Source organism: Lytechinus pictus, chromosome 8 (assembly GCF_037042905.1).
Source record: "Lytechinus pictus isolate F3 Inbred chromosome 8, Lp3.0, whole genome shotgun sequence".
Classification (NCBI taxonomy): domain Eukaryota; kingdom Metazoa; phylum Echinodermata; class Echinoidea; order Temnopleuroida; family Toxopneustidae; genus Lytechinus; species Lytechinus pictus.
Window position 1 is genome coordinate 19,297,225 of NC_087252.1, and position 17,311 is coordinate 19,314,535.

The 17,311-nt window shown below is 36.2% G+C and overlaps 1 protein-coding gene across 4 annotated transcripts in view; it reads left to right on the plus strand.

Annotated features, from left to right (window-relative positions):
- The window catches only part of LOC129266254 (cilia- and flagella-associated protein 91-like), a 33,132-nt gene that overhangs the window by 6,038 nt on the left and 9,783 nt on the right, over window positions 1-17,311 (plus strand). For 2 of the 4 annotated variants that reach the window (XM_064103716.1, XM_064103713.1), the window contains exons 5-18: window positions 398-585; window positions 925-1,102; window positions 1,760-1,917; window positions 2,468-2,650; window positions 3,254-3,394; window positions 3,855-3,881; window positions 5,740-5,766; window positions 7,495-7,610; window positions 7,945-8,016; window positions 8,786-8,932; window positions 10,123-10,344; window positions 11,272-11,420; window positions 12,562-12,644; window positions 13,353-13,484. In XM_064103716.1, coding sequence (XP_063959786.1) covers window positions 398-585; window positions 925-1,102; window positions 1,760-1,917; window positions 2,468-2,650; window positions 3,254-3,394; window positions 3,855-3,881; window positions 5,740-5,766; window positions 7,495-7,610; window positions 7,945-8,016; window positions 8,786-8,932; window positions 10,123-10,344; window positions 11,272-11,420; window positions 12,562-12,644; window positions 13,353-13,484 — 1,823 coding nt within the window. The remainder of the gene's footprint in view (window positions 1-397; window positions 586-924; window positions 1,103-1,759; window positions 1,918-2,467; window positions 2,651-3,253; window positions 3,395-3,854; window positions 3,882-5,739; window positions 5,767-7,494; window positions 7,611-7,944; window positions 8,017-8,785; window positions 8,933-10,122; window positions 10,345-11,271; window positions 11,421-12,561; window positions 12,645-13,352; window positions 13,485-17,311) is intronic. The other 2 variants (XM_064103717.1, XM_064103714.1) reach the window with 1 other exon arrangement.

A 17,311-nucleotide genomic window follows, 5' to 3' on the forward strand; every position in this document is an offset into this window, starting at 1 on the left:
CTAATCCCACACATGAACATTCCATGATATGGCTTCAAAATTATTCATTGGGGATGATGATTCAGATATGGAAATATCCATATCCATATTTTATTGTTTGAAATAAGGGGCAAAAATTTATTGTAAAGTGCCAGATTGACGATTGGTGAATGCCAAACAGGGTAGCAGTAACTCCCATCCTTTAAGGTCTTTTTGGTCTGATGCGACGGGGCTTGAACCCCCAACCTCTCAGTTGTGAGACGGACGCTTTTCCAACTGGGCCAACTCACCAGTTATAAATGTGGATATGTTAGTGTATATTGTGTGAATGTTAATGACTCTCCGATACATTTTATTAATGGGACCAGCCTTTGGCTCATCGCTGATATATGTTTTTCCCTGCACATTTCCTGATTAGATTGGCACGCATGGGTGGCCAGACCGACCAGGTGATTCAAGAGCGAGCCCCGACCCCGCTCCATCGGACCATTGAGATCCAGACAGACTACAGGGAGAGTGAGACTCAGACGGATCCTTACACCCCGGAGTACGTTGTTAGGCCTGGATCTCAGCCCGAGCTTCTCACATTGGCAACTCTCTCCTTCGGTAAGAATCTCGTGAATACATTGGGTGATGTTATTTGATAAGATTTTTGAATTACCAATAATGGATAATGCTCTTTGTCAATATTTTTGTATAAAGAATAATGATAATATTTAATAGCATCTTTAAGTACTCTACAGATGTTTTATTACCGCTATTGTCTCCATTATCTTGGGAGTATGCCAGCAATGATGATTTATCGTTCATATATTCTCAGATAATTTGCTTCGTTATTACTAACTTAGTTATAAACCAATTCTCATAAAATTTGGAACACACATTGGTCTTGGGGCAAAGTGTTGGAAGTTGAGTTGCCATGGTAATGGTATATTTTTTGTTCAGGTCATGGTTTACCGGCTGGTCTCGCTGAGGTTGAGATGATCGAGAGGGCCAGGGCCAAGAGAGAATGGGAAGCTACCTTACCACCTCTGAGTGATGTCACCCAGCTGGAGAAGAGGAAACAAATGATGGATGAGATGGAAAGGAAAGAGTGGACTCTCAGGGAACAAGAGATTGAAAAGTAAGTAGATGCGTCATGGTCTAGTGGTTAAGACTCTCGTCTTTCAATCTGAGGGACGTGGGTTCGATTCCCAGCCATGGCATGTTTTCCTTAGTCTGCTGGGCAAACCCTTCACTCGAGTTAAGGGTCTGAATGTGCAGCCTACTCATGCCTTGTGTACTGAAGGCAGCAAGTTTTGTATGTGCTAGTCTTTGCGTGGAGGCACACTTGTTGATCAAAGTTCCAATCAGGGTCTGCGTCTGCAGACTATGTTTTCCTTCAGCAAGAAATTTACCCACATTGTGCTGCACTCAACCCAGGTGAGGTAAATGGGTACCGGCAGGAAGTACTTTCCCAAAAAGCAGTGAGCACAGGAATCGGGAGACTAGCCTAGCCAGGGTAATATATAACAAGGTGGAGACTTGCGCTATAAAGAATGCGATATTATTTATTTAAATATTTTGAAATGAGGCCTAAAAAAAAAAGGTTTGCCATAACGGAGGTTAAAATAATGGGTCTGTTAGTTGTTTTCTTGGTTTTGATTATTTTTTTTGTTCTTATGTCTTGATGATGTTCTACCATGCCATTTGCCTGTAAAACAATTACGCAAAACAATGTAAAGTAATATATAAATGTTATATAAATGTATTTATTATTGTTTACTTTTTTTAAATTCAGATTGCAGGAAGCCAGACTGCAGCTTCTGCAGAAGATCTTGAAGGAACGGGAAGAGAACCATGCCAAGCTGAGTGCGAAGAGATTGGATAAACTATGGGCTAAGAAGCAGCAGGAGAGGGAAAGGAAGGTGGCTTGGATCAGAAAGGAGCATGTCAAATGTAAGATTTAGATCTCGAGAGAGGTGGTGATGGTGTTAAGAATGATGATGATGGGGATGATGATGAATATGATGATAAAGATGATGATATGATGATGATGATGGGGACGTTGATGATGATGAGGATGATAATGATAATGATTATGATGATGTTGAAGATGATATGGTGATGATGATGGGGATGATGATGATGATGATGATGATGACGAGGATGATGATGATGCTTCTGATGATAATGTTGATGATGAAGATGATATGGTGATGGTGGTGATGATAATGATGATATTGCTGCTGCTGATAACTATATAAATGATGAAGATGCTGATATGGTGATAATGATAGGGACGTTGATGACAATGAAGATGATGGGGGACGATGATGGTGATGACAGTGATCGTAATAATGGTGGGGCTTTTGGCAGTGATAATGGTAAATATAACTGATAGTAGAAATAGTACATGATTGTGCCATAAATTTTTGCGCTTACACCAAGGCCTGACTTTTCTCTCTAAATCATTCTATAATACATTTTTGTCACCATCCTCACACAGCTATACGTAAGCTCACCGAGAAGAGAAGGAATGTTGAAGGCAAGCTTGAGAGACGTGATATCACCAAGGATTATTCTGCCTTCGCTTCCGAGGCCTACGCTCCCAGGACCAGGCATGGCGTGTTCCTGGACAAAGGCTCTGAACAGTATACAGTCAAAAGCAAATATATCACTACCTATCAAGGTATGTAATAGTTTTATTATAGTGACCAGTTGTGAGGGAAATAACACTTTTATTACACAAACTTGTCTTATAATTTGTGGCTGCAAACATAAGGGTAATATTAGTTAGTATGGGGGCAGTAGGGCTTTGCAGAATAGTTCTTTATGGTCTTTATGGTATACCCCTTCACTACATCATAGGTATTCTGGTGAACAACTGACCATTATATCGACCAATTTTGAGGGATATAGCATTTTTATTACACTTTTTTCGATTGATGGTAGCAAACATAACCTTGGGGAATATCGGCCAGTGTGGGGGCAGAACTGCTTTCTGTAAGAATTCTTAACGGTATGATTGTCCCCTTTTCACTACATAGATATCCTGGTAAACAACAAATGACCATTGTATCGACCAGTTGTGAGGGAAATAGCACTTTTATTGAACAAATTAGTATTTTTTATTTGAGGATAGCAAACATAACGGGGAAGACTTTGGCAGAATGCTTGTAGATAAGGTTCCATCTGTTTACATAACTTTATAATTTTTTTTTATGCACTTGACAACATTTTTATGATCTGAAATCATTATCATTTCTAAACCTAAAATGATATATTTGATTAGGTTTATTGGAGCTAGAGAACTCCCTCCCAGACTTTGTGACCCAGCCGAGAGTGATTGCACCAAAACCTAAATCCTCGGGCAAGGCTGGGTTCATTAAGCGACAGCAACGGAGACAGAATGAACTCAATGAAATCTACAAAGGTAAGAATGCTGACTCTTAAGAATAAACACTCTGCACACGGAATGAATAGTCAGTAATTGTTAATACATTTCTGACTACATTTAGAGAAATTTTGCAAATTTTCAACACAAATGAAAGATAGAATCTCATATAAGGACATTTTTCGTGGGTAATATTCAATGATATTAAAATGTTACATATTGCAGATAATACTCATATTTTTTTCATGACATTTTCTCTCCATTGTATTTAAACTTTATGTATTCTCAAAATAGGTTTCAATTGTACCATGGTACAAAACTGCAAAATGTTCGCATTTATTACTGGAATTGTATAGTTTATGCAATGAAAGAAGCAATTAGTCCATGATTTTTTTTACCATACTACATTTTGAACCTCTTGAGAATACAGACAAATATGCTTTAATAATTCAACCTCTAATATACAAATTCTTTTCATTGATGACATTGTTGCCCATAGGCATACAAAGTAAACCCGTTGCCAAAGGTAGGTTTTGGGGTGAATTTTGCAGTTCCTGTGATTCGCTGCAGTTGTTTCTGTCATTTTGTTCTAGGGCTTCGAGTACAAATGTATTTGTTATGTTTCTAGTACGTGCAGTCAAACCTGTTCTAGTGGCCACCTTTGTATAGCAGCCACCTGCCTATAGTGCAACTGCAACTGGTTTGCATGGAGGTAGATTGTGTGTAAAGGCCACCGCACACCTTACGACTGTTAGCGATCTGATTTTGGAACAAATCACATTTTGCTCATTTTCTGAAAATGTGAATGGAACATATCATTTTATTTAAGTTAAAATTAATTGAAAGAATACTAATATAACCATCTTGAAAGATTGCAAGCTTTTATTTCGGAGTAAAGGCCAAATTAATTTTAAATCGTAGCCAATCGTACGACTGCTGTGACGTCATTACGACTAGATATTAAATTTGTTTTTATTCTAAGAAGGATTATAGCATAGTCACAGATTTGAACGTAGGTATTCGTACGATGATTTAGAACATTACACAGTAAGATATTCCAAGTCTCAATATTAGCATCAAATTCTACTACATTTCGTTCCTAAATCCGGTCGCAGACCAATCGTAAGGTGTGCGGTCGCCTTACTGAGAACCCTTCTATTGCAGCCACATGACTATATAGGCCATGTTTTGTGTTTCCCCTGGATGGACACTGAAGACAGGTGTCGTTCATGTATGTTTATGTGCTTGTGAAAGGAGGGTGGTTTCAAGAGAAAATTGTTTATGTGTGCTCTGTGTAGGTTGATATTCTCGGGATTCAATTGAGTATATGACCCGAGTCCATCTCTTGGCTAACTTTAGTTTAAAAATGGGAAATGTTGCTCATAAGCCCATCTTGTGTGCAATACCCTGAAGTTCCATAGAAGTGGTTGCAATGAATGGAAAACTGACCAAAATCTTCATTGGACTAACCCAAACATAAATTAAAATATCCTTTTATGTATTCGAAATGAACTATCCATGGACTTTGGTAATCCTTAATGTACTCATTTTAGTAGAAGAATATCAGAATAACTCAAGCTTATAATAGTTCATGATAGTCCACACTTGTGTGTGGAATTTCAGGATGTAAATTATACACAAGATGAGCTCATGTATATTTTACTATTAGCAACAATCTGGCCAAAAGATGGGCTTTGTTTGTTCTTATACTCAACTCAAGTTTGAATTATTGATTAAACAAGACTGAAAATGCTCTGGCCTCATTATTTTTTTAGAATATCACTTGAACAAATATGCAAAGACATTAAAAACTACAATTTGTCTTTTCTTATGATTTTTAAAATTGTCTCCTCCTGTAGTGGTTGATTTTCTTCATTTTTTTGTTTTGTTTCTGCTGTGATGGTTAATGTCGATTATAGATCCATACTCTTCTTATCTCATTATGAGAAAATGTTTCATGATTATATTTATTAAAAGAATATTGAAGATAGAGAGAGAGAGAGAGAAAAAAAAAGCATTTCAACAACTATGTACTGAGTTGACTAGGTTGCCAAAGTCTAATAAACTTTCAGTGTTATATGAAGATGAGAGAATTTAGAAGGAAATTGGAAATGGAAAGGAAATGAAACTATTAAGAGATTGGAAATGATTAAATACCTTTCAAGAAAAATCAAAAGAAGAAAGAAGATATGAAGGTGACTTTCTGAAGAATAAGAAGGAAACGCATTCAAAGAGATCAATTCATGAATAGGAAACTGTAAAGGGGAAAGAATATCAAAATTCCTTAAAAAAACTTTATGGACAAATATAATTTATGTTGTTGGATGTATTTTGGTTTACATATAAAGTCATTTTCCCACCGTTATTTATTTATATTTTTTTAGACTTAAGAAAAGTGAAAAGCACTAAAGGTATGTGAATTGTATGTAGTTTGCAGTATTAAAGATGTCCATGTGCATCGTCATTGGCTGGGAATTTTGTATTGTAATTTATGTTCTGTTCAGAATGAGGTTGCACATTTTTTCTTTTGCTACACGAACGGCTGCAGATTTTTATGTTAATGACTAATGTGCCACAATTGGGGTTGCACAATCTGTTTGTTTGTTACAATTGTAAATTATTGAGGGGAGGTTTTAATCAGGTTGCTGATGTCGTTCTTTATGATGAGTTATGAATGGGGTTTGCTGATTGATTTAATAATGTCAGGTTTCGGAATTCATCCAAAAATTTATTAGAATTTTGTATTTTTTCAGATTACATTGTAAGTTGCAGTAAAACATGTCTTCGTAGCCACCTCTCTATAGCATCCACCTGCCTATAATGACCACTAAAACTGATTCTTATGGAGGCACTTTATGTGTATAATTAAGAACCCGTCTATTAATAGCAGTTAAATTACTGTCTTTAAAGGCCACATTCTGTGTTTCCCTTTAAATGGTCACCATAGACAGGATTCACTGTATTTCTTATATTGCAATTTCTGAAGAGATTACACAAATCATTTCAGAGGTTCATTTCATGAGGGATTAAGAATGGTATTAAGGGGTTCTTTAGAAGTTGTTTGTGTTATAATGTTGTCAATGAAATTGCAGTTTGTTCTTATCACGATGGAAGTGATTGTTGCTTTGATATTTTGGGAGAAATTTAATATCTGAAGAACTTTGAAATGTAGATTTCATTCACCCCTTTCATGATCATCTTTTGTGCAAGACTTAATGAGGTTTTATTTTGTAGCAAGTTTGTAAATGTTATGCTGAGTTTGTCAATGGCTCAACCAGCCATGATGTGCTTGTGTCTTATTTCAGCTTCAATCGTATGGAAAACCAGATTTGGATCTTTAATCATTCTTTGTTTTTAAATATTTGTAATATTATGACCACTTTTTGCTTGAGAGCATTTGCAGAAATATGTGCTTTGTACATTTGTGTACGTCAGTATCCGTCTTGCTCTGTTTCGTAGTACCAAAGTATGATGTCATAAAATATATTCTTTTCCAAATTGCAGGTTCCAAACATTAAATATCACTGTGGTAACCATACCACAGCTAAACAAACAAAAAAATGCGCTGCATAGTCAGCTAATAATTAATGATCTGCCCAGAATCCATTGCATGGGTTTCCTTGTTAAAAACCTGGGGCCCGTTTCATAAAGGACTTGCAACTGTTGCAACTTTGCCATTATGGCAACTACCATGGTAACCTTGATTCTGATTGGCTGATGAGCCCTGTTACCGTGGTAGATGCCATAGCAGCGAAGTTACAAAAGTTGTAAGTACTTTATGAAACGGGCCCCTGAATTGATGTGGAAGAGGTTCATCGTGGTGATAGATGGGGTAGAAGAAATAATCAGTTGTCTCAAGATGGACTAAAACTGTCATGGACTTACGAACTTTCAAGATGATTGGTTTGCAGTTGATTAGTGTAGGGAGCATTTCTTGAAGAGTTATGTCAGTGATTTCCACTGACAACTGTTACAAGCTACTGAAAAAATTGCATCTGATTGGCCGACTTCAAGTGAGTCTCTGAAAATCACTGACACAACTTCCTGGAAAGCTCCCCTGAATAGTGTCTTCATGAATGACCAAATATTCATAGATTATGTAAATATGTAACACATTGCTTTTGTTCCTTTATCCTCAGGAATTAAGGATCAGAAGAACAAGGGGGTGGAGTCTCCTAAACCGCTCAAGTTCCTTCAAAAGATTGAGAAACCAATCCCGAGACCGCCTACACCATCCGTTGAAGTACCTGATTTGGTATGTGTCTTTGTAAATGAGATATTAACCAGAGACACAGAGAAAGTGGGAGGGGGAAATGGATAAATGAGCTAAGTCTGGACAATATGGTGATATATCGTCACCAATTAATAAATGGGGGAACAATATATTCAAGCTTCAGGTAGTTAGTTTGAGTATAAAATGCATTCAGTTTCTAAATTTGATCATTGTGAATAACTTTGCTATATCTCTGCCCAATTCAATTAATAAGTCTACATGTATATACATGTATGTAAAAAAAATTTACTCTTGATTTAAAAAATACTAAGCTATTCATCTTTTTTAAATTTGGTCTTTATTTTTGTCTTCTTAGATTGAAGAGGAGAGAGAACTAGCCATCATCTTCCTTCAACAAGTTATCCGAGGTAGAGCTACCCAAAACATGGTGAGTCATTTTCATTTGTCACAACTCTTTTGGTGATTATGGATGTTGCAATCGGGTGGAAATTTCATTGAGTGTACACATTTTTTTTAGCAATGTCAGTGAAATTCAGGCCACATATATGGAAATCATGTATTGTCACCTTTAATTTCTTTTGTCACAACTCTTTTGGTGATTATGGATGTTGCAATCTGGTGGAAATTTCATTAATTATACAATTTTTTTAACCATTGTCAATGAAATTCAGGCCACATATATGGAAATCATGTATTGTCACCTTTAATTTCTTGTAAACACAATTTGTGGAAGAGTGCGTTCCTAAGTTAATTGGGATATACTAGGTTAGATACCCTATTGAGTCATACCAGACTTTGTAAAATGGGACCTTCTGCTTTTTTTGCTCAGCATAATAGAGTGGAGAAATCATTAATCGTTGTGTTGGTGCAAGAACACCCTGAACATTACACTTTCGGGCATCGCATGCACGCAAAAATGCCCTTAGCAGGGCGCGTACATGTAAGTGCATTGCGTTAGGGCGTTTCTGCACTGATGTGGTGCGCGAAAATATTTTGCGAAGGGGGTTCTTGCACGGACACGATGATGCAGTGTTTTGCAGAGCCTGCTGGAAGATCAGCTTTATTATAGCTAAAGTGTCTATCCTGGATAATTGAGAGCTCTATGTTTACTGTGTACAATATGAATATTGTTATGTAGGGCAACCCCGTTATCACATTCTTAATATATTCTAATGGTTGTTTATTCTTAATTTCAGATGTTTGAAGGCAAAGAGAAGCGACAGGAGCTAATCAATGAACTGAGAAGCACACACGCCTTACAGGAAGCTGAACAACAGATAAAGAAACAAGATAGACAAGCCACCCTCAATATCCAGAGACAGAGACAAGTACATGATCATAGGGTAAGGACCTTTTCTGTTTCCATGACAATTTTATTGTGCTTATTTAAAGCTGAACTCAACAGCTTGTATTCTGAACTCCGGTGGGTGTTTCATAAAGCTGTTCGTAAAGTTACGCAAGACTTTACGCACTACTGGTGACCTTTCTTGTGCCACACTATCCCTATGTAGCTCACTTAGCACCTAAGATCATGTTCCAGTCGTGCGTTAAGTTGTGCGTAACTTTACGAACAGTTTTATGAAACACCCACCTGGTTTGTTTCAAACTCTGGTTTAAAGTTGTGGTTTAACTATGGATAGCCAATTGAGGCAGGTATCTCAAACACAACAAATTCAATTTGTCAGCTCATTTGATACTCAAGTTCATAACTCATTCATAATGGACTCAGAATGATTACTGAAATAATTCTCTTCATCATTAAAACATGAGAGTACAGAGCCATGCAAAGATGGGGAAACATATTTTGTAAATGTAATTTTGAAACTATCGGCTTCCCATAATTTTAACACAAAGTTAGACCATGGTCCAAGTTAAACAAGACTTCAGAATATGGGCCGAGAAGTCACAGCAAATAATAATTACATGCTTAAATCTGTAAGATGAAGGCCAATTGTTGCCATATTATCATAGATTTAGATCTACTAGGTTTACATAAATGTATCTCTTTGAATAATGCTTGACTGTTTTACAGAATATTGATATTCTTGAAATCATAGAATCACAACAATTTGTCTACTAACTGAAGAAATCGGGTACGGATGTTGTGCTGACAATAGTACATGAGGGAGCTCAATGTACAAACAAATTGAGATGTTATTTTAGGGCCTTTTTTGTAGATTTTTCCTTGGCATTCAATACGATACAGACACACATTCTTGGAAAACTGAATGATATGAACCTTCACCCTAAAGCTAGTAGATTTTTTTAAAACTAATAGAACCCAACATGTTCTAGTTCAGAATAGTATGTCTACTAAAGATTATCTTAAGTCCACACCTCTAAGCGGCCTCCTGTCAGCGCATCTAAAAATCCTCAAATATGCTGATGACACAGTAATTCTATGCTTTACGAATATTGAGACATGAGATGATAGTTATCACAGAAGCACTTTCTAATTCTCTTGGCACCTTGAGTACTCTACAGAGAGGATTTGGCGCTCTATGTCACATTGCTTTTATTATTACTGTATCAGGAATCCTTCATCGATGAGGCCATGTCGAAGCTAGAGGGCGCCGCACTGGGTGACATGCTCGACTTCCTGAGCAAGGAGTTAGTCCGGCTCCAGGAGGAGAGGAGGATCCATGCCTTCGCCATGCTGGCTGAGAGACGACGCAGGGTCAGGGAGGCTGAGGAGTCCGGCAGGAGACAGGTTGAGGAGAGAAGGAGACGGGAAGAAGATGAGATCTTCAAACAGGTGAGGAGAGGGATTATGATAGTTGATTTTATGGTAGTGCTCCTGCAGGGTCCGAGAGGCACAGTAGTCGGGTAGGAGACAGGTTGAGGAGAGAATGGGACGCAAGGAGGATAAGATCTTCAAACAGGTGAGGAGGAGAGGGATTATGATAATTGATTTGATAGGAATGATCGTGCAGGGTCCGGGAGGCACAGAAGTCGGGTAGGAGACGGGTTGAGGAGAGAATGGGACGCAAGGAGGAAGAAGATTTTCAAATGGGTGAGGAGGAGAGGGATTATGATAGTTAATCTGATGGTAGTGATCGTGCAGGGTCCGGGAGGCACAGGAGTCGGGTAGGAGACGGGTCAAGGAGAGAATGGGACGCAAGGAGGAAGAAGATTTTCAAACAGGTGAGGAGAGGGATTATGGTAATTGATTTGATAGTAGTGATCGTGCAGAGTCGGGTAGGAGACAGGTCGAGGAGTGAAGGGGACGCAAGGAGGATGAGATCTTCAAACAGGTGAGGATGGGAGGGATCGGGATAGTTGTTCAGGTTGATTTGATGGTAGTGGTGATGAAGAGAAGATAACACTGAGAAAGGCTGCAGGGTCAGCGAGATGGAGAAGTTGGGCAAGAGACAGATGGAGGAGAGAAGGAGGATGAGATCTTCAGTAACGTGAGGATGAGTGGAATTATATTAGAGGTTGAAGCCATTGCCTTGCATGTGTTGGTGATCAGCAGCTGGCGCATCTCTGACAACTCCATTTACCTGTATTCCTATAGCCTCTGAAAGAGGGCACTATGTGATCATGATGTCATATGCATAAAGTCTCTGCTGTGAATCTTTTTTTTTTTTGGGGGGGGGAACAACCCTCAATATCTAGGATACGTAATGAAAACTGCTATACTGTTATTGGCAATCATTTATCTTTTCAATCTCTTCTAAAGTTGGTCAAGGTTCATCAGAACACCGTTGACACTTACCTTGAGGACATCATCCTAACCTCACTGGACAAGACGGCCGATGACCAAGCCAGGATGGAGGTACAAGAGAGGGCGGAGCAGGTCAATGAGATGGCTTACCTATCGGAACAGAGGTAGGTTCACCAGGATGTGATAGTTTCAATCACAGTGAATTAAGTCAATAATGAATTAAAGGTCACAGAGGTCATTATCTTCTTTGGAATATCTTGTTCTTGCAATAAATGAAGAAACGTTTAAGTGATCAATAGTCCTCTAGTTTCATGTACATGTATGCATTTTTGAGGGACAGAGATCTAATTAGATTTTGGGGTCGCAAGGTCAAACTTCAAAGATCACTGATCAGAAGTAATATATACCCCACAATATCTTGTTCTTGTGATAACTACAGAACCGTCACAGGGTCCAATTTCAAACTGGGCTCATATTTTTCATTGTATGTTTGAAGGACAGATCTAATTAAATTTTGGGGTCGCAAGGTCAAACTTCAAAGATCACAGAGGTCATGTACCCCACAATATCTTGTGATAACTAAAACACTTCAGGGTTCAATTTCAAACTGGGTCTTGTATATATACGGGAGTGGCAATGAAATGATTAGATTTTGGGGTCATTAGTTCAGAGGTCATTCAATACATTTGATTGTCTCGTACTCGCAATGGCTGGACGACCGTTTGAGGGCTCATCTTCAATTGGTTCATGTATGCATATTAGAGGATGATGATTTGATAAGATTTTGGTTTCATGAGGTCAAGGGTCACAGGGTTATTTTATGCCTTAAAATATATAATTCTCTCAAAAACTCTAAAAATTGCGTGGGAGGTTAATTTCAAACTGGACTCGTGTACAGTATGCATAATATGATGTTAATGATGATGATCTTGGCCCCGTAACACAACACAAAGGTTAGCGATTAATCGCTAAATGGAATGGCCTATCAATATTGTTGCATACACATGTTGCTCAGTAGACTGATTAGGAATCAATCAGACTCGTTCATTCAATTAGCGATTAATCGCTAATGTTTGTGTTACCGGGCCAAGATTAGATTTTGGGTCACGAGGTCAAAGGTCATATATGTCATTATTAGAAAATTTCAGAGTTGTATGAAAATGTGTGATATGTGTGATTGGTCAATGATGGACAAATTGATTCTCTCTGTGTGCATTCAAGAATCCATCTACTTTTATTACTGTTAATAATTTTAAACAAGAATGAAATATTATCATAATTATTATTTATTTTATATATGTACAGAGGTGAGCAGAGAGAGACCGTCGCTGAACTGGTCCAGATGTTCCTTCTGCCTGAAGTCCAGAAAATCACTATCAGAGAAAAAGGTGAGGTTTCTCATGCTATCCCTTTCGTTTCAAGTTGGACCATGAAAGTAGACGAGTTTTAAAAGCAATATTTTTCAAATTATTTGATAATCGTCTGACACTATAATAACGTCCAAATATTTCATAACCATTGGCTTTTATTTGTGTTTTTTTTTTAGTGTGTGGCTGTCCTCAGCCATCATCCTCCCCATCTTACTTGGCAATGATTGTATTGTTTGTGAATAAAGTGAATCTGGGCCCCATCTTACAAAGAGTTACGATTGATTATATCAATATCAACTGTATGGAAATCCATCCATACCATAATTTTTTTCTTCAGGAAATTTGCACAATGTCCTTCATAAACAAAGAGAAGCACACTGGATTCTCAAAGTAATGATGAATGAATAAGTATACATCATATCTAGAAAATATATTGAACAAAGTTGCATTTTAGATGTTGACGTTGCTGGCCGTCCATAGTTGTGGTTGATGGCATCAATTGCAACTCTTTGTAAGACGGGGCTCAGGTGGCACAACCAATAATTTAGTAATAACAGTAAAACCAAGTAGCACCCAACAATAGTGCATTTCCAATTGGATGACAGAATTTAAAGCAAATCCCAAAGTCATGATTAAAAAAAAAAAGTTCTTGAGACTTGTTGGAAATTATTATTTTTTTGTCATGAATGATGAAATTAAAACGTTTGAATTGAACTTCCCATGCAGTGAAACAGGAGCAACGCAAGCACCTTCTAGCAGCACATGGCACCATACACAAAGAAGCCGAGTCCGTCATTGGTTTACACTCTAAGCCTCTTAGAGCACCAAGCACTGATGAAAAACCTCCTTCTAGGCCAAGTAAGTACGGTGTTAGGTGTTCAGTGTAAGGTTTCTCATTTTGTTTTTTTCATTGTGAAGCGATCAAAATGTCATGTGAGAATTTTTTGTGTGCAAAAACCTCTGTCGATGATAAGTTAGTGTTAGGTGTCTTCTTTAACATTTTTGCAGAGTGAATTGGTGGGAGTGTCTTTGGCACTTATCCCTAGTATTAGTGCTCTGTTAAGAAGTAGTGTAACATGGTGAAACACCGTTGTGTATTACAAAATGAGTGTAGTGTTGAATGGATGGGAGTGTTAGTTGGAAAGCTTCAGTGTGCAACCAAGCGAGTTCAGTGTTAGTTGTTAGATATTTCAAGTTCATCTTATCTTACAATTCCTCATAGTATAGTGAATTGATATTTGAGTGTCATGTTCTCAGAATTCCCAGTGTACAGGCAACTGAGTTCAGCATTAGTTGTCCAGTGCTTTGTATGCCCTCTTGCTTCATAATGAAACTGATTGGAGTTTCATGTAGTGAATTACTAACGAGATGGTCATTGATTGATTGATTCATTCATTCATTTATTTCCACACTTCATAAAATGATCAATACAAACAGTGTAAAGATGGTATTAGAGAATACAGTACAATATATACTGTACATATGATAATTCCAACGCAAAAAGAGTGTTTGTGAATTTTCGGATTCATTAGTCAAGAGGAAGAAGAATTGTATGATTTCATGGTCATATAATAGAGGATTAACAATATTGAGGGGGGAAATGAAAATTTTGTTATTAGTTTATGGGAATTACAGAATTCATGATCAACTGGAAGGCACAATTGTAGGATTTTGGTTTGTGTCTTGCCTTTGAAATAAGGATGAGCTATGAAGAAAGCCTTGAGAAAAGAAGATTGTAAAACTTATTGGAATTATAGAATTCAGTAGTAAACAGGAAAAAGAACTATATAAATATCTGTTTGCTCCATGGCTTTGTAATAACGATGAGCCGTAAGAAAAGGGGGGAAATCAATAATGTATTTTTTTCAGAATTTTTTGCATTTTATTCAAGAACCAATACTAAATTAACATGTTCACATAATAACAAAGATATAAATGAAGAAAGTTTAGATGTGACAATCGAAGGAATAAATAGTGCTGACAATGACTGATAATTTAATTTATATATAAAACATGTGATGTAGTAAGTTGAGTAAAATACAGGGGCCAGCTATTTCAAGCACAAAACTTCTTGAAGCAATAGTAGCCAAGAATTACAGAATTCACAACTCACAGGTTGAAGGAAAATGTATTATGATATTGTATATTTATACTACATTGTATTACAATAATTTACAGGGGACCCTATGGGAATTTTAAAAATTTTCAGGGCTCTTTCATATTTTTTCGGGGCATATTAGCCCAGAGCCCCCATCTATTTTTTCCGTGGTGAATATGTAACTAAGGATGAACAGCAAGAGAGGAAGAAATGAAGATTGAAAATAAAGATTGGAAATGAAGATTGAAAATAAAGATTGGAAATGAAAATTGAAAATGAAGATTGGAAATGAAGACTGGAAATGAAGATTGAGAATGAAAATTGAAAATGAAGATAGGAAATGAAGATTGAAAATGAAGATTGGAAATGAAGATTGGAAATGAAGATTAAAAATGAAGATTGAAAAAAAATTTAATATAAAGATTGAAAATGAAGATAGAAAATGAATATTTAAAATGAAGATTGGAAATGAAGATTGGAAATGAAGATTGAAAATGAAAATTGGAAATTAAGGATTGAAAATGAAAATTGGAAATTAAGATTGAAAATGAAGATTGAAAATGAAGTTTTGAAACAGGGTTGTTTGATTTAAATCATGTCGATTTAAATCATGATTTAAATCGCGATTTAAATCACTTGATTTTTTTCAAAAAAATCACTGATTTAAATCAACTTTTATGAAAAAAATTAGTTTTCTCTATTTTCTCTTCTTCTTAACAGATACTTTCAATGTAATCATTTTCATTTCTGTTCCACATGCTTTAGAGACTTAAAGAATGATACACCCTCATGGAGTCTGATTTAACACCACTGTTTTATTTTCAAATTGTAAAACAAGCAAAACTGATGAAAACAACAAGTTTCTAACGAAGTAATGATAAATAACTCTATGTATGTACACCAAACTGTTAAATCTTCAATAAAATAATATATAAAATCTACAAAGGTGCTCAAAGTCCACAACTTGGATACTTTTACAAAACAGCTGAACTACTTGTATGTACCTCCTTCTTGTTACTATTAATACCCATTCTTTCAATTATTTAATTAGAAGGCATATGTGTACATTTGATAAGAATTACATGTATATTTGCATGCTTGTGTATTTTCTTATCAATACCCATACACAATTTCAAAGTACACATGTATACTTAATAAGTAAGAATTTAAAAATGGGAAAGTTGCTGGGCAAGTGTTACTGTATGCAGCAATACAACTGCTGTGCTTGCTTGTTCATGTAATAGTTTGAAGAAAAAAAACAGCACATCAATGATGTGGTGGACAGTGGTGCTTATCCTGCATCTTGCAACGAAATTTATTGAAGTTTTATTTGGACCTGAGGTTACACTGTAATGAAAACATAAAATGTGTATTTTGTTACAAGCATATCAGGAAGTGCCTATTGCAAATCTGGTTAAATATTACATTCAAATTAGATGTTAACGTACAGTTGTGACTTGCGAATGCTTTGTATACCAGATGTAGCTCTAGAGTTGCAAACCCTATTTCTGTGGAAACAAGTCTTAATATGATAAAGCTTTACAATGGCTTAAAGGCATTGGTTAACATTGTGTTCAGTTTTAAAAATCTGAGTTGCATGTTCTCACGTGTATGCTAACATGTCTATGGGAATATAGAAATGAAACAGAGCAAAAAATGCTTTAAAGTGTTATCATTTAGAGAAGCACTCCAAAAAAGTATTTAAAAAAAAAAAATTACCTATAAGTGGATTATTGTGTCAAATAGTACAATACACAATGTTCAAAAGACTACTTGACCACTATTATTGGTGTAAAACAGTTTAAATATAATTTAAAACTTGTTAAGTGTGACCATTATTTTTCGTTGGAAAAAAATAAAAAAAATCTGATTTAAATCATAAAAATCCGATTTAAATAAAAAAAATCAGATTTTTTTGATTTTTTTTAAAAAAATCAAAAAAATCAACAACCCTGTTTTGAAATGAAAATGGAAAGTGAAGATTGAAAATGAAGATTACAGATATCAGAAGTCAACAAGTTAACAAGAACTGTCTAACTTATAATATTTTCTTTGTGAATATGAAATTAAGGATGAACAGCTAATAAGGTAGTGGAGAGGAAGGTTCTTATGGTTAAATGGCTTCCCAAGTTGGGGGAATACGGGAAGACGGCACGAGAACCAACCTTGTTTTTGTAGGGCTTCTGTTTTAATAAAGTCTTACGAAAGTAAAATTTCATATCATTAGAAATCTTAATGATCACCTAGATGTTTCATAAGAGAGTAATTTGTTTTTAAATTTTAATATGGATCTGCTACATGTATGTTCATGTATGATTTACTCATATTAAAAAAAATTTTGCTTCTCAAATTTGAGAAGTCGGTTTCTTATTGTAAAAAAAAGCTCTCAACTATCCTAATGTAAAAAAATTGCTATTTTGTGTCGCAGTGCCAGTCATGAAAAAATGTGTGGCGATTGCGATTCGATAACAGGAAATAAAATCTTGGGGGTCTGATAAGGCCATTCAACTTGCCTGCATGTAAATACAATAGCAGAGTTTCTACTATTTCATGCAGAAGAACAAAAAAAAATTGCACTACTGTAGAT